Source organism: Pholis gunnellus, assembly GCF_910591455.1.
Source record: "Pholis gunnellus genome assembly, chromosome: 2".
Lineage (NCBI taxonomy): Eukaryota > Metazoa > Chordata > Actinopteri > Perciformes > Pholidae > Pholis > Pholis gunnellus.
This window is the reverse complement of record NC_136536.1, coordinates 15,642,446-15,667,882: the sequence shown is the minus strand read 5'-3', so window position 1 is coordinate 15,667,882 and position 25,437 is coordinate 15,642,446. Positions and strand designations below refer to the sequence as shown.

Below are 25,437 nucleotides of genomic sequence, written 5' to 3'. Positions count from 1 at the left end.
ACTGTCCTTGTCATGAAATAGTTAACCCCGCATCTGCTGCTTCCTTTTCCACACATTCAGTTGCATAAAAGTTGTGGTTTGTCACGTTCCATACCCACTAACCTACGTACGGACTGGTTCACACCTTAAAGACCCCCTGCCACATTTAAAAGGATTAGTCACCACATTTTGTGCTGGCTTAATCTCTCTTTCAGCTGGCCTAATAACTGTGCTTCGATAAACTAAGCATGCAAATTCATTCATGGCCAGTGGAGACCATGCTTTCAGACAAATGCGCCAAAGTCTTCCACTCTGCTAATTACCTCTTCATTCTCCCCGTTTCCCCTCTTATATAGCATATCAACGACGAGAGATTATTCTTGCCCCTTACTCTGCATGAAATTATAATTTCATATGTAAGATTAGGAAATCGGGTCGGTGGAGAAAAAAAAAAAGTTACCGCAAGCTTTTCTCTTGACTCTCACAAGAATACATGACACGGCATATTCAGCTGTGAGATTAAAATCAGGATTTATTTTCGGCTGGTTACGCTGAGACAATTTAGACAGAAATATGGGGCAAAAAGAAGAAAAAAATTCCAAAAAATAATACATAGTTAAAACTTTATTTTCTAATTGATGACATAATTTATAATTCATTGCCATCCTTTTTAAGATAGTATAATTAAAAAGGATACTTCACCGTTCTCATTTCCCATTTTTTTAAGTAGTGTAGTTTAACAAACATGCATTATCTGTGATAATAAAAACTTGGCCCGTTACATTTTAGATAATAAAGGCAATGAAGACCCAAGGTGCAACCTGTTTATCATTCTGGAATATTTCTTCACCGAGTATTAATTAGGCCATTACTCCAGATTGGTGACGGGGAGCTTTGAGGTTTTAATTAGGTGCTGGCCACTGCATGAGTGCACAGGATTGAAGAAAGGGGGTGGTGATGCCACTTGCCTCGCTCCTGGCCCATATCAAGTAGCCCTGAACACTTTGGCTACTGCGGCAAGATGCATGGCAGCCCACGTGCATCTGGAGTTTATTTGATCGTTTGATCTCTAATGTTTCGTCTTTCTGCCGGTAAAAAAAAAAAAAAAAAAAAAAAAAAGCCAGTTGGTGTGATTTGGGTATTAAAAGACGGGGGTTAAGGTAATTATGGTGTTGGGTGGCTTGTGTCTGATGACTGGGCACATGCTCAACCAGGACTCAGCTGTCCCTCTCTTTCTGTCTCCCCCCCCAACACACACACACACACACACACACACACACACACCTCCCTCCCCTTGTCTGCTGTCTATATTCCCCCTTCTCTCCCCCTGCCACTCTGCTAAAACCAGGCATAACACACACAGCCTCGCGCAACATCAATCAAATTCTGAGAGCGGACCATAAAACTACACAAACATATACACTGCCATTAACTACTGTATTTGACACTTATTTAATTCTTAGTTCTTGTCGGATGAGGTGTGAAATCAGAAAAATACATTTACAGATAGAAAAGGAATAATTGAATCCAGGTAAACTACAAGAATCGATTGGAGAGATGTTGTTTTAAATATCGTTTTTCAAATATTGCAATAAAATGTGTCTATTTTTGACATTTGAAAAATTAAAAAAAACATTACATGAATATTAACATTTCTTTTTAAACACTCAATTTATACTCTTCAAAGAGACTGATGTGAATTGCGTCAGTATGTTCAATATGCGTATGTAAGTGATAACAAAAATCTTATATTTTGGTATCATTTGAACAAGGTATATACAAAATAAATCTCGAGAATGTGAGAGTTTTTCCTCGGTTGACAAGGCGATACTAATCACCTCGTTGCTGAGAAGCACTCTTCCCTGACAAGGCTCCTTAGAATACAAGGATCCCCCAGGAGAAATCGGCATGAAAGAGGTTAAAGACAATGACTCGCATTTTTTTCCTCCAAATGTCTCCCTGTTAAATTTATTTCAAAACTCTGTTAATCTGCTGTACACAACATTCCCATTAGCATAGCCCAGCCCCCTAATAAAAATTCCGGCTAGTTTAATTAAAAAATGTAAATTTACTGTCATCCAAGGAGCAGCAGAAATAGGAGTGCAACAGCATATTTTATTGCTTAAGACATCAAATTGATTCAGGTTATTGCTAAATTGTGATAAAAGGTTATTGAAGGCCTTCAGAACTGGGCTTGTTTTTCTCCCTCATTTCATCCTGGTTTTGTGGAAGGCCGTAAAAGATGGAGAGGGCCACAAAGGGTTAATGAGACAACTCAGTGAGGGAGAAGGCAATCAACGTTATGACTCATATGAGGGTAGAAAAACATTTTCCGAGCTGACGAAAAGTTTGAAATTAGGGTGTGTCACGATTGCAGTTTTACTTGTTTGTTGTTATTTCAAACTATAATGCAGGACACCTTAAATAACCTGACATAATACCCAAGCCTTCGAGTCTGTCTCACGAATGTGTTAGCGAACGCCTGTGGTCACAGTGGTGTGCTATACAGTCTCTCAGAGTTTTATTTAATTAGAAACAATATCTTTAGATGGGCTTTTATTTTTCAATAATGCTGTTACATACAAGGTAAAGAGCAGAGAAGCCTATGTGGTGTCAAGAGTGAAAAAATAAATAATTGTCAAGAGGATTCAAATAAGATAGAGAGCGAGTACATAACCAGCACACGTATTAAAAAGAACAGCCTGGAGCAAAACCTGTTTGACTGAAGTTTGAATTACAGATTTTTTTTTCTAAAAATGTGAAAACACATAAAATAATTCTCCACATAAATATTTTTCGAAGCATCCTTTCTGTAATTTAAAACACCGATTCTCATTTTAAACTCATTTTAAAAGCAACAGCCTACTCAAATATGTGCCCACAACCTTTACAAAATATTTATATACCGTATGAGTTTAAAGCAAAGTGTTTAAAAAATAGGGCAGATAAGATTTATCGAAGTCAAAAGGAACCCATAATGTCTCTAAAAAGTTTAGTTATTGAGTAGTTGTATTTATCTGTAGTGCAAATAATGAAATACAGAGGGGCTATTAATACACACACGTATAAAAGGAAGACACCACTCAGTGCATGCAAACAGAGAACACGCATACAGAGCACACGCAATACAGAAATAACTAAATGTGAGCGTGAAATATGACTTATTTTAAAACACATACAACACCCTTACTACAAGTAAAGTGGCGAGGAGAGTGACGCTTATGACTATAAGGTGCAATCCAGTTACAGCAGGACACGTTCATCCTCTCAAAAGTACGCACAGAGTGACTGTTATTAACAGTTTCAGGTCAAATTATATTTAAAAAGATCTGCCCCACAGGTGCATTTGCACAAAAATACTAATCAATGAAAACAATCTTATTAAACATTTTAAATAAATGCAGTGTTTTGTTATAATTTCACCGAACATGTACTGCATTGGTTTACATTTGAATGTAACATTCGGCAATGTACTGCGTGAGAACTAATTAGAAGTACCTGGAAAGGTGTTAGCCCTGCTCCCGTTCCCTTTACATGTGTGACAACAAGAGCAACACAACAGTTTGTTTGCTTTGTCCCCTTGGTAACAAACCCTTAGGCCATTCTACGTACTCGAATGGCATTGCCAGTGCCTTTGTGGGTAAAACCTATACCTGTATTTCTACAGTACCAATACTGGCTCATTGAAAAACATGTAATTAACTGAAGCGACTAAACAAGCAGGAAAACAAGGACGAAGAAAAAGAAGAGCCTGACAGTGAGCTTTCGCTGGTCTCATGTCCTAGAAGAGAAATAGACTCTGACAAGAGAAAATGAAACTGGCTTTGTGAACTTTCTTCTCATGTGCACTGCTTGTAACACGGCGTCCTGAGTCGTATGCTGGGAAAAAACGGGCAATCATATTTGATATTGCAGTCACCTTTAGGCACTGTCAAAGAGCTATAAATAAGGGTGTCGCAACACTTGGGTATACGTATGCTCTGGCACATAGTTTAATCATGAACAACTTCCCCTCGCTGTGTATTTAGTCGGAGATAAAGGCACACCTTTAACTGGCAGCTAATAAAACATATCTGGCAAAAAAAGAAGAAGAGTACTCACCATATTCAGGGAAGTCGAAGTTAAATCCTCTCAGACATGTAACTTTCATAATATTACTCAACTCTGTCAGAAAGTCATTCGAATGTTGGTCGGTGGAGGGGGAAATAAAGCGGAAAAGTAACTAGATAAAAAAAAAAAAGGCTTCCTTCAATCATGCACTAAACTCCTTGACATGTAATCTGTCAATAGTTTGTTGCTGAGATAATGCCGGCTGCCATGAGCGGACTTGATTGGCAGCTTAGGGTCTGGCCCCTCCTTCCTGTGGTTTGACGGAGGGGGGGGGGGGGTAGGTGAAAGAATACGGAGCCTCCCCCTTCGCTGCTCTCTCTCTCTCTGTCGCTCTCTCTCTGCCTCTCACACGCTGCCTCTCGCTCGCTCTCTGCTTTGCCCCCATACACACACACACACGCACAGACCAAGCTGTTGGTGATGTTGTCTGAATGGGCTGATAGGAAATTATGGCAGAGGAACCGGAGCAGTTTTTTTCTCCCTCCCTCAGTGGGCTGGCCTTTTCCATCTTTGTGGTCTTCTAGCCTTTCAACTCTCTTGGGGTGGAGCCTCTACTGCCTCTATTCAAATGAAGGGAGCACAACACTTGGAGAAAAAAAAAGGTTTGGTAGGAGGAGATTACACGTTTATTAAAATATACTATACTTTGATCTATTTATTTAAGTATTCGAGGCTTTTAGACTAATTATTTAAATCAAATATAGTTAAAAAAAAGCTGCTTTTTAGACACTATTATTACATTATTGTTTTATACCAAGTACAACTATAGCATGTGAAAGGATATTTTCTAAGCGTGTCACCTAAATATTAAATCATTAAAAAGGGACACAACTGCGTTTGATGGTCATGCTTGTCCTTTTGTGTGTCTTCTTAGAAGCATCAAGAGTTTAAAAAAAGAATATTTGACAAAGATGTTACTTCAACACTTCAGCTTGAAGCAAATAACTCTTTCACTTCTCTCACAAAACAGAGATCCTCTCTATTTCCGTGCCGTGTAGTGTACTTTCTTTGCCTCGCTCCCTCAGAGCACGGTCTTTCTCCTTCCCTCCCTCTGATAAGCTATCAGTTTTCATTGTAATTTCAGGTGAAATGATAAACGACAGCCGTTACCAGGTGACAATGAATACTTTATAAGACAAACCCCTTATTTGCCTGGCAGTTTCTTCCGCAGTGGCATGCAAAGTGCCTCTGGACCATTTCTACATAATGGTCCATATACTGTAAACATGACTCTGTATGTCAAGAATGTGGATTTTACATAGTGACACCAAAATAGCAAAAAATGTCTAAACTTTGAAAGGTCACTGGATATTCCCGTTTCCCACAGCAATTGTATTTTGAATAAAGGTGATGTATAACTAGCATTTACTGGTTATAGAAAAGAGGAAATGAACAACTTTATGGCTGTGAACCATAATGCAATGATACATAGTCCTGGCTTCAGTTCCTGAGTGCTGTCAGCAAAGTCCAAAGTATGTACATAAAACAGGTTTTGGTTGATTTTGAGGTTATGATGACTCATACCGGTTAATAATACTGGAAAAAAAAAAGCTTTGTCTCCTCCTTCCTAACTCTCATAAAGGGCAATGTCCTTAAAAGCGTTTCTATCAAAAGGTTCCTCCCTTGATCTAACATTGCACTGTAAATACAACTTATGTTTTTGTTAGCCTTGATAAAAAAATCTAGGGTCTAAATGACCTGACTTGGCAGCCAGACCTTTTCTGTTGTAAAGGTGTTGGACATTTGTCAAACGTCAGTCCTGTTTCCCATCAATCATATATTGAACAAACAACCATATTTTGTGAGACCAGGGCCCTGTTCTACGAAGTGAGCTCAACATACTATATTTTTGTTATCTGGCTAAACTAACCCTGACAACCGTAATCCCGTTTAGCGGTTCTACGACGTTGGTTATCAGCTCGGTAAGTCAACCTGGGTTTCCTAATCTCGCTAGCGTGGTCACATAAAACGGGCAGTGCTAGCAGCATATGACCAACAAGTCTACTACTACTGTCAGCAGAGCTGCATGTTTTACAAACGATAAGGAAACTATGATATTAGACAAATACGAAGAAGATAAAAAGATAGCCCAGGCTAAATGTAACACAGTTACAACTGCTAAACACAGGAAGTACAGCTGGCAAAAAAGTTGCCGAATGTGTGAATGTGTGAATTAACAGACTTGTAGCATCACTGCCCAATATACTTGTGCGAACGAGTAGATCTGACTACTATAACATGTTGGTATTCTGTTAAGTTAATGTGTTGCTTAGATGTATTCTTATAGAATAGAAGATACTTTATTCATCCTGCTGGTTAAATTATTATTATTTCAGCTGCAACCCTGGTGGTATGAAACGGACTTGGGGGCAAATATAAAAACTTAATTCAAAGCTGTAAATAGGCTTAGTTTCATATCTTATAATCACATAGAGTACACATAAAAGTACCAGTCTTTGCGACTGTTAGGCACGTCTCCGACACGTCGCACTGCATCATACAAGAGGCTGACATACATAAGTGAATATATGATAAGAGAATATAAACTCATTTTGTGTTATTGTGGTTGTGTAAATGTAATTCATGGTGCTGTTAGATTGCTGCTCGACCAACCCGTTGATATAGGTGCGTGTTGCATGCAGGAGACCAAACTGGGTTTTTTTCACCTCAGTGAAAATGTTGTTTTTAAAAGGCTGAACACCAAGAAATAAGTAATGAAGCAGAATATTTTTCAGATAAAAAACATAACATTTTTTGGAAGTGATTACATCTATCTTTTTTTCTATACATTTTGACTCTTGGGACTTTTTGGCCACCACTGGAATGCAATTCCACAGATCGTATAATACTACCAATAGTAGTGTAGCTTACACTATTTCTTACAGCCCTACTTGCAGTCTACTCAAAGCTTTGAATTATTATAGCCTTTCTTTTTCAAGTCCGTTTCACACACAATAAGGCTAAAATATCGTCACATAAGGCATAAGAATACTTCTTAACAACACAGCAATTTAATGGAATACTCACATGTAATTATAGTAGGATCTAACATGCTCTAGACGTACCAGTGATTATATAAGCCTAACCATTTACACATTCACACAGTCGGTGATTTATTGCCAGCTGTACTTTTTGCAGTTCAAACTGTTTTGCTTTCAGTCTAGATTATGACTTTAACTTCTTCGTAGTTGTGTGATGTTATCTAACGATCCACGCACTGCTCTTTGATTGGTCAGTAGGCGTCGCTTTTATATTAGTTGATATGTTATCTCGAAGACAACTCTGGAGCAGGTTAGTTGTTGTTCCCATATTTATAAATCTGTTCATGTAATGTCATGCAAAAGACAAATATAGTCAGTCAAGCTAAAATACAATAGTCACTAAAAGACTCAGATCAATGGTCCTGTAATTATTAAAATTGGTGAGTATCTTAATACAAACCGCACTGCAATACGTATATATGTAGATTATTTAAAAAAAATAAAAGTTTTAAAGGGTTGTGGTTGAAAAAAACCATATGAAAACATGTGTGGCTGCAACACTTTGAGACTTTCTTCCACATAGGTACAGCATATCAATACAAAGTAAAACAAAGACTGCTGCAGTATATCTAAACTTGATATTGGGGGAGGTTTTAGTTTACAGGGGTGTCCACAGGAGGGAGGGAGGGGGGGGTCGTCCATGCATTACAGCCCTTCTGGCCCTTGAGCTGCCATCTTTGGGGCCGAAACCATTGCTTTTCAAAAGGAACTGTGGGGATTTTCGTTTGATGTGGTGTGAGGGTATTGTATGGAGCATGCGGGAGAATGTAGAGGGCAAGGTGGAGTGTGTATGCGTGTGAGAGTGTGTGTGCACGCTTCCGTGCGTGTGACATGGCAGGGGTACATCAGTCAAAGGGCCGCCGGGCCAGACGTTTGGCTGCCCCTGACAGTGCACTCCAGGAGGGGCTGGTCTGGTGAAGGGCCCACTCCCGAGTCCTCCATTCCCCAGGACAAAAGCTAGGGCCCAGTTGATAGATGTGAATTCAGTGGCTTTTGTGCCCAAAGCCCAGAGACATGCCGAGTGAGAAATCTGACCTTTGCCGAGAGTCAGATTGTGTTTTTGAACCCCTCTTGCTGTCTCTGGCAGTTCGGGGCAAAGAGTGAGTGAGCGAATGGGAGGCGATGGAGTGAGTGTGAGTTGGCGTGGGGTGGAGGTCTGTCCTAACCGGTGGAGTGGACAGGTGGGAGATTACGCAGGAGGGAGCGGCACAAAGCACTTCTACCGCATCAAACTTTGAACACAACTAATTAAAATAGTTGTGTTTTTCAGCAGACAATGGATCAAGTTTGTTCTTGATATTCACTGGCATGTTGTTGTCAAATTGGCAGGAAATTGAACGTGTAAAAGCTTAATTCCGAAGCAGGGTCTTTTAAAGTGGGATTCAACAAGAGTTCACCCTAGTGTTATTCGAGGTTGTCTGTGATGTGGGATATTATTCCCTCTCACGTCTGTTTATATTGCATTATATATTTATTTTTAAGCAGAGAAGGAGCTGAATATTAAACTTACACACAAATACAGACAGAACAAGGATGATGGCAATACGCCACTTCTTGATGATCATCATTTGCATTACTCATGACAATGATTCTTCAGAATCTCATTTGATTTTCATAATTGCTGTATAGCTGTATATATACAGCTACATACATATACTATGAAAATCACATTGCAAAATCTCATTATAGGTACACACTTGAAAGCAATTAACATGGAGTTTGTATGAGGTATAAGGTATATTTGTGTGTTTGTCAACGTGCCGCACTGCCTTTCTCATATTCATGCACTGTTTATGATATTACATGAATTATGATATAGCATGTTGCTTGGCGGCGGTGTGCTGAGAGCAGAGATTTTGTAGATAGAATAGGCCTATGTTTTTGAGTCATACATTTTTCTTGACACTGCTTTCATCCCCCGGCCGTAATCATCATATCTCCCCCACTGCTCTCCCGGATGCAGACATCCATAATGCAATCTTCCTAATTTTGATCCCTCGCAATCTGGTTTTTAAAAGGGAGGGGAAAAAAGGGACATATTTCTGAAGGCTTGCTCTGTAATCATTTTAGACAGATAGCCTTTCCCATCGCAGATGAGCAAATATTTGTAAACCAGCTATCTAATGGAAAATTAGAGTGAAATTAGAGTGAAATTCATGACAGTGAAATCCGATTAAGAGTAATTCTATTATGCCATCTTAGCCCACACAGCATATTTTTGTGGAGTTTTTTCCATAAATACCTATGCCAGGGGTCCTGCTAATCAAATAAAATTGAAATTCATCTTCCCATTAAATTCAATTAGCCACAATTTCTAAAGCCTAACAAAGATTTTAATTACTAAATTATAAAATTCTCCCTAGCCAAATTGGGGAGAGAAAAAGCGCATCTGAAAAACAAACCCATGAAAGGAAATTGTTGATCAAAAAAGATATCCAGGGGAAAATAACATTAGGGAGAGCACTGGGGCCTTTATTCAGCGAGTCTGGGTGGGGAGTGACGTGTGCCAAGCGCTAGGCTCCTGGGCCGGAGGAAATGAACTTAGCTGAGGTTCTCTCTGTCTCTAAATGTCTGCCCTCAGAGTTATTATGCTGTAATTGACTAATTGACACCTTAATTTCATTTATGGGGCTCCTGTGTTCATAAAGCAACCTCTGGGTGGGGCAGTGGTCTTGAGCGGAAGCAAGGAAGTCAACATCCAGGACACCAGGTAGGGCCGTAGGCCTTCAGTTCTGTGCTCGGCAGATGACGATTATGCATTTGATAATGAAATGGTCAGGAAGAACATATTGACTTAGCAGAGGCTTAGGGAGCATCTTACTCATATGTTTAAATCCCTCTGATGCATGCTGATGGGTAATAATCATGCAAGTCCAGTCTTACAATCTGTCACTGCAGACACGAATGACCTCCTTCAGGGTCGAAGGAGTTTATTCTTGGGAAGTAAGGTTCTTAAATTGTCAAATGGGAATTCAAGCAATGGTTTTTGCTTCTTTAGCTTCACACAGGTGACCATGGGTGAATATTGTATTGTTGTTTTCCGGCTCCGTTTCGCCCGGCATGCGAGTGCCACTGAAACCAGGAATTGCTGCTGGTAACGTGTAGTGGCGACCACACTGCTAATAGGACAGCTCTGGGGTCTCAGGTCAGCCACCAGGTCCATTTCCCAGCCACCCCCTGCTCCTCACCAGTGGGCCACTAAAATAACAGCTCAGCACCCTCTGCAGACTACAAAGCTCCATCTGAAAAGGCACCTGCTGCTGTTATTCACTTTAGCCCCTTTGGAAGCTCACTCTGTCTGTTTAAAGGACACGTAGAAGAGAAAGACTGACTGGGAAATGATGAATTATTTAAGCATGATGTCTAATTGTTTCAAGGCAGACATCTTGTTTCTGGAAGGAAAAGGCTTGGGGGTGGGTGTGGGAGTGGGTGGAGGGAGGGATCTTTGTGAAGAGGTCTGTCTACTGTGTAATGCAGGCTGTCTTGTAGTTGAAGTGGCTGGGTAAATATGACCAAACTGAAACTTTAATCTGCTTTTTCCACACCCAAGCTGGCTGGGTATTAAAGATAATCTTTTTTGTGTGTCATATGGCGGGAGATATAGATGGAGCTAATTTTTTAGAGACAAATCTGATATTTGTCAACTGGCTGAAAAAAAACAGGGGATTTTCTCCTAATCCTCCCTTGGATGTGAAGGCGCGTTAACAGCAAAATGCAGATGGTGTTCTGTGCACGGAGAGTACCCAGCACTCGGCGCAGTGCATGCGGAAAGGCGCAGCTAGCCTCGCTAGGGCTCAGCACAACCTGCAGATAGCGAACTCCCCCTACATTCAATTATAAAGTCACTTGTGAAAGCAGAGGCATAGTAGTTTATTCCAAAGAGCAAACTTTGCAAAAAACATTTCTTGGTTGTTTCTCTTTACTTTTGTTTCCTTGCTGACATAACATCCTTACTTCTAGGCTTTGTTCATCAAATATTCAGTTGCAACTCAATTCCAATAAGGAAAAGAAAACAAATTATAAATAAAATGGAGGCATAAATCTTTCAGGATCCTAATTCTAACTTTCCCTTGGAGTGTTTCTGTCTTTATTTTGTCACATTAAGCAGTTTTGCTTTCCGTTCCCACTGCTAGGCGTGGCTGATTTTACACTGGTGGAAAGAGCCCTTTATTCTTCTGCTCTCTTGTTTTGGAACACTGTGCATTTTGTGGTGTCACTTCTTTTATGCACAATTATCACTTGTGTAACTTCTGGTTTTCTTTTTATGACAGCCAGAACAATAAAACCTATGTGATGTTCTTTTTTTGGTGCAGTGGGACTGTTGTAAATCTGCACTTCACCCACTCAAGTGTAGCTACAATATGACCACAGCCAATTGCCACAGCGATGCAAAGCTGTCCTGACTGCTTTATCTTATCAAGTATTTTTCTCTGGTCATTTTAGCACCAGAATGCAAAATGGCACAGCACTTTGAATGCATTCCTAAACTGCTTTGTGGCTCTGCATTACATTTAGCATTGGATTGATATTCATTGAGTGGCCTTTTACAGACATCAGGTCAAATATATTTAGTCCCATATCCTAGCCTCAAAATGAATAAACAACTCAAGAATCCTGCCTGAAAGGACCATATGGTGCATGCATTGAAATACAGCAGACCTTATTATTGTGAATGGGCTTAGGGGTGTGCACTTCTAAACCAATTATAGAATATGTAGCTACTAAGGTTGACAGTGTGGGACAGAGCAGATTAATGTCAAGAGGTGAGGGAAGAACTAAACTTATTTGCCTTCACTTACACTCTCACAGTATCTCATATAGTCACTTGAATGTTAACAACAATCGCTGTGTCTGTCCTAGCTATAGGTTCCACAACAAGAAAAGAAAATCAAACCAGTCATTTATGCATTTACTGGAACACACAATCTTTCACTCATAGATCCAAACAAACTGTTCACTATTAAAGACTATGTTGACAAAACTAACGGGAATACTACGGGAATTTGAAGCTGCAGTGTGTCCTCTCTACATTTAAGGTAATAACAGGAAGGAAGAATCAAAATTGAAGCGCAACAGGCGAGGAAGCTACGTTAGTCTGCCCTGTGTGCATTTGTTCTGTACAAACTGACTTCTATTGATTAGTACTACAATAGAAAGAAACGTTGACATTATATGCACTATGAAATTCAGCATTTTTTTTTTTTTTAACCTTCAGCTGTGCTTGTCATTCGCTTGTAAAATAAATATTTAAATACACACCAGGAGGAAGAGAAGGGAAGAAAAAAAAAATCACTAAAGCTCTTTTGCTGTAATTGGCTGAATAGCAAGGGCAGCAGAAAATTTACAGGCAGACAACAGTGTGAAGGGGACTCGGTCACAGTGCAAAACTAAGCCCTCAGCACCAACTAGGGAGTAAGCAAGCCAGAGCCGCAAGCAAGTGTCTAGGTGCCTGTCTGGCACATCTTAACTAGCATGAGGCACTTGTGCCTCCTTAGCTTTGGCAGTAAGCTGCAGATCACAGTCCATTTTCTGGACAAGTTAAGTAAATAACCCAAGCAAGCATGCATAAGACAGTGACAGGGAAAGAGAAATCCCCCAAAGTCACAGTGGTGACACTCTACTAAATCCCATCAAACCGAGGAGGGAGAGGGAGAGAGGGAAGGGGGGGAGGAAGGTATCCTCTTTGCGGCAGGTGTGTGTCCAACAGCATTGATGCAATAACACCTCATTCAGTGTTTAGCCCTCCTCAAAGGACAGGCAGGGCTAACACTTTAAACCCTGTGGCTTTATCTCCTGCAGATTTTCCATAAAATGCCAAGCCAGGGAGCCTGGGCCATGTGACTACCATGTAGGTCAGGGCAGATGGGGGGTAGAAAGTGTGGGAGGTGAAGGGAGAGAGACAGGGTGGGGGAGGATGGGAGTTTTGTAATGGAACTGTTGAAAATAGAAAGCAGTAACCAGATTAGATCAATTAAGATTCTGCCTGTATGTGTTGCTGAATAGAGAGAGCAAGACTGGGATTAACGTAAAGAAAGAGACAAAGTGTTAAGTTAAGGTACGTCCAGCAAGCCGCTTTGTGGTCAGCCATGTTTTTGAGTTTGAAAAGTCTTCACTCAGAATATATAGCAACCAATGAATAAATAAATATATATATAAAAGTCTTACAATGTATCACATCTATGGGTAAAGTCTACCAGGTGGTGATAATGGCAATGAACAGTGATCATTGAACGTGACTAGATCTGTTGTGCAATCTCTGCATATCGCTTCACCCACTTTCACGACCTTTGCCATACACCTGATTTACACTATGATATGCATCATTTTTGTGAACGCCGCGTGTGGCTGTGGATGTGTGATGTTTCTCGGAGAAAACAAAAAGGTCTCGTGCATATCAAACCTACTGTACCTTTGAGCAGCAACATTCTGACCTTATGGCTACAGTCCACACATGCAATGCACTCCACAGCTAGCCTCCAGATCTTGGTTTGTATGAAAGCATTTTCTGGTGAACTGGTTGATCATTATCCATGACATTTTCAGAGTACAGAGATATGTCAATATTCTAAAGCTCAATGGGCTTGTATAATTGAACTATGGGCCCTTAGTTTCCATATGCTGTGGGCACAGGTTCCCAGTGGAATACCAGTGACGCTTGATGGAATACAAAAGATGGACAGGATTAGGCTTTGTGCTGTTGACTGACCTTGACCTATTTGGTGACCCGTGTCCTCACTCAATCACTTGATTCTATTTTGATCAATAAAACTCAGGTGAAAGTGCTAGAAAATGTACAGCAACAGTGACTGTGCCCTCTCTGAATATCTACATGTGTGCATCAGTACTGAGCACCACTGGCTAGCTTTGTATAACCTGGCCTCAATCAAACTCAAAGGCACTATCCCTGTGAAAATAGTATTGATCAAAACAAGCATCTATCCATGCATAAGAGCGTGTTTCAATTGATTTTTCCTCTTTGAGCTGAAAAATATAATAGAGTTGATATGAATTACAGGGTGTTTTGCTTCAATTCATCAACACAGCCCAGATAATGCTTGCCGTTGCCAAGGAAACGTGATAACAAGATTTGTCTGTTTTTCAACAATCAATTACTTTAATGGATTTATGCTACTGTTTACAGAGAAACACACGACAGTCTGTAGTCCAGCAATACTGTAATTAGGCGGTTTATGGCAGAAATAGACAGCATGTATGGTTCTAAGTGGGCTGCAGATAATCCAAAACATTTCTTGCCACTGCAAAAAATTACATCTGAGCAAACATAGCTAGCATCGTATGCTACATGCTGCATAGTGGTTATTGGTTTCTATCCCCATGATATTACATTTTGTCCCATAACGTAGTTTCATGTGTGGTAGCTTTTTCTGAAAACAAGATGATAAATACTGTAAAAAGCTGTATGAAATATATATAAATTCTTAAAGCAAAGATTGCAGCCCACTTGTATCGCTCCAAACTATCCCAGTTGTCCCGTTATGCTCAAAAGATTTGCAGTCTCTAATTCCCGAGCTCAAGGCTGATCAGTGTTATTCTAGTGACACTTCCCCTAAAGCCTCCTGACATAAAGCCTTTATAAGACAGTTATGGGTATTACATTGGTCTTGCAACATAAACTACTTTTTATGCCTTTTACATCATGTTTAAATAAAATTGCTAGAGCAACAGATTAAACTCAATCGGCCAATAGGCTACCTCCTGCCTAGTTAACAGGCTATTATTGTTCTGTTATCCTTGGAGTGTCTACTGTAGGTTTTAGGCTTGGGGCCTCAATATTATTGATGTAGCGGAGCTGCAGTGTTATATAATATATATATATATATATATATATATATATATATATATATATATATATATATATATATATATATATATATATATATGTGTAATGATTGTTCAAATTTATTTTGCTGCCCCTGTTTGATTATCCATTCATGTCAATGTGGGCCAGTGAGACAGATAATAATGAACCAATATGAGAGGATTTCCGCTAAATAATTCACAAGCAAAGACCCTTAAAGAAAATAGGGAAAATCAACTGATACTTTCCCCTAAACCAAAATTATTTTGCTGCGCTACCACTTCATTCTCACCTGAATAAGTGACAAGAATGAGCTTCAACTTGAATGTGCATTCACTGTTGTTCATGATGTTACTATGCTCGCTTGGTCGCAATTTCATTGACACAGTGCAGAAGAACAGGATGTGTTGACACCGATTTTGTTATTTTGTGGTCAAAAGTTACACAATATCTGCAGTAGCCTACTGTTAGGGTCATCAAGGTCAAAGTATCAGTTATCCAGTGAAATATCTCAACATCCTCTAGATAGATTTCCATGAATTGGCAAAAGTAAGCATGTTAACCATTTTTAGGGAATAGCTAATAATAGCATTTGAGGAGCGTATTACTGCCTCTTTAGAAACTGCCTGGCAGTGGTGCTTGCAGCTTGGCTAGTCACCTCAGTGAACACAAATGACATTGTTCGTAGGTGAGATCATGGTGAGAGTTCTCACTATTGTCACTGCGCTAATGACTTGTAGTGGTTGCCTGAGGGAATTGGGATATTGAAGGTTCCCTATAAACCTTCATGTGCATTGTATCCTCCCAGTAAAGCTCCTTGCTGTCTAGTGCAAACAAGCAACATGATAATATCCTTGGCAAAAAGCAGAGAAGCAATTTTGTCATCACCGACGAAACACAACCCCACTAATCTGGTGAAGAACAAGAATTCAGATATACATCTTAGGTTGTTTGTACAATGTCCAGATGGCATGTTGGATGGCAGGGTCATATATTCCACCAGTTTCCCCGACAAGGGACACTTTCATAAGCCTCCGCAAAATCCATGAAACACATGTGGACTCGATGGGCACTTTTCCATGACCAGGAATCTGCAATGCTCCTCTTGAATCTGCTTGTTTGACTCTCAGATGGAGCCTCCATTCCATCAGATTGGTATTTGCTTTCTCAGGGAAGCTAAACAGTGTGATACCTAATTATTATAACACACCCATCAGTTTCATTATTGTAAAAAAAGGGAACCACCCCAACATCTCACGGCAAATCTTATCCACCCTCTTATCCTCCCTTGCCACTGCTGAGAAATTGGCCGACCTCAGTGACCACTGACTGAGAGGCAAGGGATCCCTCAAGGTTTGTTTTTTTTTTGCTCTGCATCCTCTACAGAGGGACAGGAGTTTCTTAAAGTTCTTAACAACTATTGACCACATGCCTAGTTGAGATCAGCATTTCATCTGAGAACAGCCTAGGCCTTGCCTCCCTTTCCTGTCTCACAGTTTTCCAGAATCTCTTTAAAGCCAACTGAAAGTTTTTCTCCATGACAGCCCCAGACTTCTTCAACGCCCCAGTTTTTTAGTCAACCATTATTCTACCAGGAAATTCCTATTGGGATTTAAAATATCTTCTCTGAGAGAGTCCTCCATAAAAGGCTTACTAACAAAACAGCAAAAAGTTAAAAAAATAACATAAGAAATTTCACATAAGAGAGACATGTAACCCACTTCAGACACAAAGCAAATTGCCTAAACCAATGAATTAGCAGTGTCGTTCAGTGACAGTGATAATAACACCATAATAGTTTGCTGATATAAGTGTCTTTTGAATTAATTTGTGATTTGCCCCAAAAGAAAAACAGCATTTGTTTCTATAATAAAAGCCTAACTTCATCTTGAGTGTTTTTGTAAGACAATTGATATGATGTTTAAAAGACAGATTGTCATCTAGGGGGGGAAGTATTTGTAAATTGAGACTTGTTCTATCACCTTATTATTTATAGTGACAATCTGATACACACCATCAGCTGTCTTCTTTGACCCCGAGTAGCACATCATTTTGATTGTCAACGTTTAGTACAAGATTCAAAGAAGAGATTCCTCCGAACAACATCGAAAACAGATTGCAGTTCCTTTATAACACTCGCTAAAGATGAGGCAGAACTATACATAATGATGTCGTCTGCATAAAAATAAAATTGTATATAAATAATATTGCAACACAAATAAAAATTGTAAATAAAATAGGACCGAGTATGGACTCTTGTGGGACACATGTGTTTGCTTCCACAGCCCCAGATGCTACAGTCTCTCGAGTAATAACGTCCTGCTGAATCATAGGGATCTCCAAAACATACAAATGAAAACTCAGCAAGCGCTGAACCAGGAACTTGTGACTATCCCAGCACAGCCTGGCACCTCTCACTCACCTCTCACTACTCAATTATACTGACCCTGCATCGAGGAGTTTGGTTCCAGAGCCAATGCTGTGCATTAAAGTGAGCCCAACTAGCATTGGCAGTACTACTAGCTTTGGCCACATGGCGATAACCCAGGGCTTTAGGAAGCACAGGTGATTGTGTCAAAATGTGTCGCCATTGTTCATGCTGGATAACGCTGCTCCATAGCATGCCACCATTTGACCAACGTGTGTAAATCATAGCTGATATCCTTATTCCCTTAGTTTTTTTAATTTTAATTTTCCAGTAAATTATTATAATATTTTAAAAAGGCTGCGAGGCCATTAGAAATAATTGCGACTGTTGAAAGAACTCTTGAGTATTTACTGTATATAATTAGTTTAAGTGAAGCTGGGGTTCTTCTAAAGATTGTAATAGTATGCAAAAATGGCTCAGATAAAAATAAATATTACAATTTTCACCAAGAATTTGAGCTGCTAGATATCCAGTTTGTCATTACTGATCCCTTTTCATGGAATAATTTGTCATATCGAAATATCAAGAAAAAAAGCATTTCAGACTGATCATGTATGTGCTTGTGTAACAGTGTTGTATAGGTCATTTCATCAGGACAAGACAAATGCATAAGCTAAAACACCGTTTCCCAACATAGCATAAGCTCTTCTGACTTCACTTTATTAGATAAAAAAAAAAGAAACATACTTCACTTATTGACAAAGTTTCTTAAAGCTCAACCGTCTTCCTCTATCCAGGTCTTTGGACTGAAAATAATATGATGCTCCATCTTTCAAAGATGTACTTTTCCTAAAGCATTGTTGATTGCCCTGTGTCCATTACTTGGAAGGATTATGATAATATTCCACATTGTGCTCGGCGTGATGCACAGGAAATTCAATACTCAAAAGGTTAATGCAATCAATTAGGATGACAAAGGAGTAAAGTAAAACCCTCCTGCTCGTGGAAAAAAAGAGACAGGAGAAGAGAGGGGGAGAAAAGGTATTGAAAGCTTGAATGGATCCACAGAGAGTAAAGAGGCACTTGAAACGACAGAAAAATGGCATTTATTCAACGTGTCTCGTCCAAGGCCAACTAAATGAAACACACACAGATCGTATTCACAAAGACAGAAAAATAGCTCTTAGATAGTGAATTGCATGACTCAGCACTCAACCAGTTGTAATTGAACAATAAAGGAGCAATATTTTAGTTTGAAGGTAATCAGATACCTAAGCAAAGGAAACATTGCCAGGTACTAGAGGCTTGAACATCGATTCATAATGCTCATAATGTTCTATGGACTTTTCCCCCTTTCTGAGTCAAGTTTGTCTCATCACTCCATTCCCATGTGCATTGTCGCATGGGCTGAATATTAACAGCACGACAATTGTGTGTGGGAGAGATATCTTTTGTTATTTAGATAGATGTTACAATGCTATACAACACAAAGGAGTCTCATCATTGCAGATAAATGGATAAACGTGGATGGCGGTATTGAGCTCTACAACCATTGTAATAATCCATATTACCTTTTCAAGCTCAGTCTGTCAAAATGGTGATGTATTAATCACATTTCAGCAATCCTCCATGGCTAATGATAATGTTATGAGAGTCTGGCTGGCAATATTTCGCTAACGTCTGCAACGCCTATTTTCTGCCGATAAGTTGTGCAAGGAGAAAAGCCTAAAACCTTGTAATCCACTTAGGTAAGGCAGTAGACTTACCTACTTCTGCAAACACACAACCTCATAAATCTACTGCACCTTCACATTCTTAAAGACTGCAGAGCTTGAAAAACGGCAGCAGATCCTTCTTCCCACATTGTTTGTACCAAATGAAGACATGTTTCATATTTCAAATAATTGCACAATTCCAAGAATTGTGCTCACAAAGGCCCTAACAGATAGACTGTATATAGCCTGAAGTCACATTCACACGTGCATAAGCAAATAACCTAAAAATACAGGACCTCAGTACAGTCTCCAATAACATTTTACATTTTGTTCCTGTGTGGAGTGATATAAACGCAGAATATTATGGATTACACTTAAAACAAGCACCAAGCACTTTGAACTCCAGCCTCTTTATTCTACGTTCCCCAACTTCCATTCAGTTCGACAATGAACAAATAAAGAGGTATGAGGACAACAAGCACAAAAGCTAGGGTTAGGTGGTAACCAGGGCTTTATGTTTTGACCGTAAGAATTCCTCTTTTTTTCCAGAGGCACAACTGCTGTAATTTGACCTACATCACATTTTTCTGTTTGGGCATTTTTCGGGTCCAGCAGCCACGTCACAGAAACAATGGACCAAAATGGGCTTTGAAGTCAGCCCTGAATGAAAACGGCGGGGCTGACACATGAAATGCCCTCACAGTTGGGCTGCCCCCAGTCAAAAGAAAAACAAATACTTTGAATGAGAGGGGGACACGCCGCTCCTGTCTGAGCTTCCTAAGGCCCTGAGCCACCACCGGGAGGTGGGCTTTCACGATATGCCCGTAATGATGGATGGATTGGGAGGAAAGTCTATTCACATGGAGATGTTACATCATAAATATTTACACAGGACGGCCGTTTCCATGTAGCCTTTGCTTGTTTTGACACATTGGAAAAATTTAAAAGGACAAAAAGAGGAGTGAGAAAAGTGCAGAAAAAACGAGAAGGTGGCTTCTCGTTTTTTGCTATTATACTATACTGGGTGATACGATAATACCAAATTGAGTTTCATGAATTGTTGCTCTTTTTTCTCAGTGAGAACATTTTTATTTCCCAAGGTGAACTGTGGACTTTATTTACCTTTATCCATGACTGAATGAACTTTTATTAGAGAATAATTGCCCTCCTACACACAAACCTTGAAAAACCAACAAAGTGACTTTGACTTTAAATTCTAAATCATTATCAAACACATTTCCTTGTTTTCCATGAAGAACTACAAGTAAAAACAAACCTTAAAAGTGCTATATATACGAGATTGGGATCACTTCTATTGGCTCTGAACGGCTCTCAACATGGCGACAGCTGAGCCGGCGTCCTGAAGCTAACGATGCTAAAGGCGCTAGCATAGCAAGCTACAGCAAAGGTGCTGACAGAGCTAACAGAGTTTACCTGAGGGGGGAACCAGAGGGTGGGTGCTACGCTCTGTCATGATGCTTTCGGTTGGAGCAACGTTATTATCCGAAACCGTTGTACGAGCACAGTGCAGAGCAGTAGCCATGAGCCAGCCAGTGGGGCACTCACACATGCATGAGCACACACTAAGAGCATGCACAGCCGGCCCGAAGCTCAGATTACAAGACACACAGAGAGGGAGGGCAACTTCATTCTCTGCGTAGGTAGAAATTATTCCACGATATAGTTGTTTGCTGCTGTATTAATGCTCTTAATCCCGTATGTTGCACCACATTTTTAGCACAGCATCACATTACTTAAAAATCTGCCTGATCTTTCACTGAGACCCAAGAGAGGTAAAAGGGAGACACCATTGTTGTTGGTAAGCAGCCCTACAAATTTCTGCTCAGTGAGCTCAATTAAAAGCCTTGAAGTCCCCCGAGATCGTCCCTGGAACCAATGAAAACAAATTTGGCAGTTTAATTTTCTTCCCACTGTCTAAGAGAGGGACTCCGCTCTGGGTGCGCTCTCCTGCCTAAGTCTGTGGGAGCCAAAAGGAGAGAGGGGATGTCATTTCAGCCCAGTGTTAGAGCCAGTTGGCCTTTATTATTAGTTGCATTAACATATATCAAAAGCCAATTAAACTAACTGCACTCTGTTATGTTGTTGTTATGCGGTTAAACAAGGGAAGACTTAAGTTAGTATATGTAGTCACACAGTTGACTCATACTTAACTTTGCTTCCAAAGCAACCTGTTTATAGATGTATGGGTGTATGTCCACCCATGCATCCGGCTGTGGGGGGAACTTATGAGGGGAAATGTGGCTGCACTGAATCTGATCTGCAGCTCTCATCCTCCTGTTGCTGTTATTATTGTATCTATGTGGAAATCTGTGGATAGTGTCATCATCATGTCGTAGGGAGGGTACACACCGAGCATGTTTCTGGAGCCCTGATTGATGCAAGGAGTGTGTCTGTGTCTGGTGTGTGAGTGACACCCCCAGAAACAAAGGAGTGTGGTGTAGCCCTCCGCCTCAATTCACGGCCATGCCACCCCCCGGTGATAGTGAGGGTCTCTGGCTTGACATGAGACAGCCCACGGTGTCACTTCTGAATGTTTAGATCCCTCTTGACTAGGAGGCCAGGGGCAAGGGCTGTTGTATGCATCCTCATGACAGACTCCCACATCAGCATTGTGCTCATACCAGCTAACATCATTAGCACAGAAGGTTTCATCTCGGGGAGAGAGAAAAAAAAGCAACCCAGTTTCTTGAAGTCACAAGTCATTAGCGTCCTCTCGAGAGTCAAATTGTACAGAGGCAGATTTTTTATCAGCAACAAAAGGTTTTATACTCTTGTTAATTTGGTGGATGTCATCTGTACTTAGATGTCTGTGTCTAATGTCTGTTACAGTAATAAATGCCATATAGTGGAAAAATTATATTATTTTGTCAAGATGACAATGTGGGATGTTGCCGCCACCACAACATCTAGACATAAAGCAGACATAAAAGGATATCCAGTTATAATTAATGGAACAACGTTACAGGGTAGATAACAGAATATGGCATACGTGCTGGCACATTCATAAGAAATTATAGTGTTAAAATACATGTTTTATTACTACCAGGGAAAAGCTTATGTAATTTCAAATTGTCGCTGTTTCTTTTCCAATTCTGTGTTCATTAACATATTTTCGTATTTTAAGTACTGCTAAGCACTGTTCGACAGCTGTTTATGTCATAAAACTGATAAAACAGCAGTTCATATATTTCAAAAGCAGCTTATTGCTCTTGTAGTTTGGAGTCGTTGCAGCCTGGAAGGGTTTGTAATACACAGTGTTAGGGGTGCATTTTACTGTATAGATCCCTCATAACAAGAGAGAGTGAGAGAGAGACAGAGAGAAAGCCATCTTTGGAAAACAGATACATCAGTGTGCCTGTATAGTGTACGACATTGCTGTGAGTTAATCAGTTGGAAAATAAAACGGTGGGATTCTAATAAGTCATTTGTCAATTTTTACAACCCCCAGACACATTGATCCATGGGGATTAATGAAGATGCCTGATATTGTTGTAGATATGAACAGGGGAGATGGTGGGGACAGTAATCAGTCATGTTGGGGATTTGTCCTACCTCGTTTTCTCTTCCTGGGGAGTCACTCCATACGGGGGGCTCACTTCATCTGAGAAGGAGAGCAAAGGAGAAACATTAAAAACCCAGACAGACACTGATTATTCCGATGTATACGCATGCACACATGCATACATGCTCTGGAGAAATCCATACATTTAATCTCAAGTCATCTGATCTACAGTGGTTGACATAATAGCAGCAAGCCTCCAGATGATGCAAATAAAAAATGTGTACTTTTGTTCACTCCTGTCCCTCTGTATTACTGCACAGATACCAAGGCCGCACATTACAGCTGGGGGAACGGGGTTAGCGACAGAGGGAGGGGCGACAGAGAAGCTATAGTTTGTAAGGAAGCCTGGGGAGCAGTCACAGAGTACAGTCAACTATGTCTGTGCATATTTCAGCAGTTTGCCAGGAATAATTTACCAACAGGCAGTAATCCTAAAATCATACTTGGGTGAGAATAAGTAATAGCAGTTTCCTACTTGGTAGCTGAGAGTGACTCACCACAGTCTTGCCGAATAGAAAAATAAACAAATCACTTAGCCATGAAACCTCAGTAACAAAAGTTATATGACGGGTATAAAAAGATTTCTGGATCAAACACTGCTCAGATAAAGAACACAACTGAAGGGTCAAAGTACGTAATGGGAGTGAATACATAGTGCTGGTTCCTTATTCGTACTGTGTTAAAATCATATAAATGGCTAAAATACAAAGTTGAAGATTATGCCTATATCCTACGTCTTTCTCCTATATGCAGAAAAGCACAGTGCCGTATATGACATCTATTAACCCAGACACCGTGTTACATCAGGACAGAAACTGACTTTGGCAGAACCAGTTGAGTCACTCTTAAATCCTCTCAAAAGTTTCCTAACCTTGAGAGCCCGTGCATCCCCGAAAAAGTAATAATAATTCTAACCTGATCTTCCTACTTATTTTATATCTCCCCTCAGCAACCTAACTTCTTCTCAGCAACAGTGCAGTTATTAATTCATGAGGCACTAATTAGTTCTTTGTTTAATTTTGTGTTAAACAGACTGACCGGAATGATAACGACTCGCGCTGTAGCGCTTTGGTCCCATGCCACTCCTGTTTGCTACAACAAGGGAGCATCGTGCGACTAGCATGATGAACCCAATTCCCTTCTAAGTTGCACTTCATTAAGTCAAAATGTGACAAGGAGCTTAGAGGAAGAACTGGCAGATCTGATCATACATAACAATGCAGGCCCAGTAAGTTTGAGGGGGGGTATGGGGTGGGGGGGTGCGGGAGGTGTTGTGGGGGTAGTGGATTCCAGCATGCATGTTGATAATTTTCTATTTTTAACCCTTGGGGGCCGTCTTTCATTTTCCTTTAATTGTTTTTGTTCAGAGCTGCAGTGTCCTCTTTTTAAATTGCAGCTCCTATCAACTCCCCTGATCAACCCCCTGTGCAACATTGCAAGCAGACAAGTAAACAACAGGGTTGCCCTTTTCCATGATGTAGTGCAGATGCTCCAGTAAAATCTGTGACACTTTCGTCACTGCACCCACAAATACTGTATTTATATATATATGCATCCACTCATGTCAGAGGTGCAGCGGTGACAATCAAAATGAATTCCAAAAGTTCTGTTTCTGTCCTCGTAAGATGAAAAACCTGCTGGGTGAAAGCAAAGGTAAGAAGCAAATGCTCGTTCATGACGTGAGAATGCGTCAAGGTGCTTCCATCTGCCCATATTTCACACGCCTTCTTCAAGACGCTTTTGTTGAGTATGCATTTGAAAAATGTATTCAACAACAATCTGATGCCAAGTTTTCTGTATGGAGACTAATAATTAATTGTCCCCAAAAGGTTCAGTGCTGTCAAAGTAACTCATACCTTATATAAGCAGGTATGACGTGGCAACAGATATTTTCACTTTACGCAATTTCTGAATCTCAAGAGAAGCCCTTCACACAGTGGGTAAAACCCTCAATAAACTACAATCATCGACTTTATACATGTGGCAGATAGCACTTTTGTTTGCAAACTGGGGGTCTTTTTTTTGTTTCCACCGCAAATCGTCAGCTGACAAGCTCCGCTAAGATGTTTAGCCTCTCCAAGTATCTCCCCACTGGCTGAAGATATGATAAAATCAAAAAGCAGACAAGTAATTACACTGTATAATAGGCAAGATTGGCATTTTCAAAATCATTTTCATGTGGATGGAAATGACATCGCATAGACTATTCTGTATTCAGTGGTGCAGATAAATAAACAAGGCATGGAGAAGAAGGGGGGCATACAGAACGCACAGTACAATGGCAAGCAGGTCAGTAATTAGAAACTCTGTTTGCACAGTAATAATTTTAATATATTCATCAGGAAACAGCGCATGCCTAGCATGATAAAATCCCATCAAGGAACATATCCCGACTGCCTTAACCTTTTAAACAGGCTGGCAGCACATTGTTGAGATCCTGAAAGAACTAAATAAATAAATAAATACATACATACACCAAAGTTAGAATAAGATGCAGCTACACTCACACCTATATTTTGAAATTTTAACGTTACCTGCTTTCATTATAGCATTACAGGGATATGCAACCCTTTTCTAATGCTTAAATTCCTAAATATGCTAAATGTGCGTCTGGAGCTTTTGACCTCCTTTATCCAAGTGTGAACAGGCTAAAGCCCTCCAACACTAAAACACGTTCAGCTGTGATTGCTTGGGTGTAAAGAGCAACATGTGTGTGTAACCTTGTTTGTTATTGAAGGTGGCAGTGATGATGCTATGGAAATTATTGCAAATTGCTTAAAGGACTCCTGACATGCAAAAACCTTGACCTCACGATGCCATTT

The 25,437-nt window shown here is 40.1% G+C and overlaps 1 protein-coding gene across 3 annotated transcripts in view; it reads right to left on the bottom strand.

The window, feature by feature from the left end:
* The window catches only part of casz1 (castor zinc finger 1), a 168,408-nt gene that overhangs the window by 70,845 nt on the left and 72,126 nt on the right, over positions 1-25,437 (bottom strand). For 2 of the 3 annotated variants that reach the window (XM_079176690.1, XM_079176691.1), the window contains exon 1: positions 4,081-4,224. In XM_079176690.1, coding sequence (XP_079032816.1) covers positions 4,081-4,129 — 49 coding nt within the window. In that variant the 5' untranslated portion in view covers positions 4,130-4,224. Of the gene's footprint in view, positions 1-4,080; positions 4,225-22,605; positions 22,655-25,437 lie in introns of those variants that run through there. The other variant, XM_079176692.1, reaches the window with a different exon arrangement.